This window comes from Fulmarus glacialis, unplaced genomic scaffold, assembly GCF_000690835.1.
Source record: "Fulmarus glacialis isolate BGI_N327 unplaced genomic scaffold, ASM69083v1 scaffold20745, whole genome shotgun sequence".
In the NCBI taxonomy this organism is placed as follows: domain Eukaryota; kingdom Metazoa; phylum Chordata; class Aves; order Procellariiformes; family Procellariidae; genus Fulmarus; species Fulmarus glacialis.
The window spans coordinates 2,939-3,237 of NW_009215202.1; the positions used below are offsets into that span (position 1 = coordinate 2,939).

The 299-nt window shown below is 63.5% G+C and overlaps 1 protein-coding gene across 1 annotated transcript in view; it reads right to left on the bottom strand.

The window, feature by feature from the left end:
- Nucleotides 1-299, bottom strand: part of TRPM2 (transient receptor potential cation channel, subfamily M, member 2) — a 17,165-nt gene that overhangs the window by 1,229 nt on the left and 15,637 nt on the right. Inside the window, exon 30 of the mRNA XM_009578867.1 lies at nt 224-299. This exon is cut by the window's right edge and continues 5 nt beyond it. Within this exon, the coding sequence (XP_009577162.1) occupies nt 224-299 (76 nt within the window). The remainder of the gene's footprint in view (nt 1-223) is intronic.

Sequence of the window (299 nt, forward strand, 5' to 3'; positions counted from 1 at the left end):
CAGTGGCCAAGGGGTGGTGCACCCTGCCCCTGTACCCTGGGGACACCCACATGCTCCTGTGCCACTATGATGTCCACATGTCCCTGTACTGTGGTGATGCCCCCGTGTGCCTGTACCGCCGTGACACCTGTGTGCCCCTGTACCGGGGTGATGCCTGCGTGCCCCCGTACCGCTGTAACACCCGCGTGCCCCTGTACCGCTGGGACACCTGCGTGCTCCCCACCTCAGTGCCTTGTTTCAGCAAGTTCTGGAACTGGGGCCAGAACTCCCGGCGCAGGATCCACTTGAGTTTCAGTGGC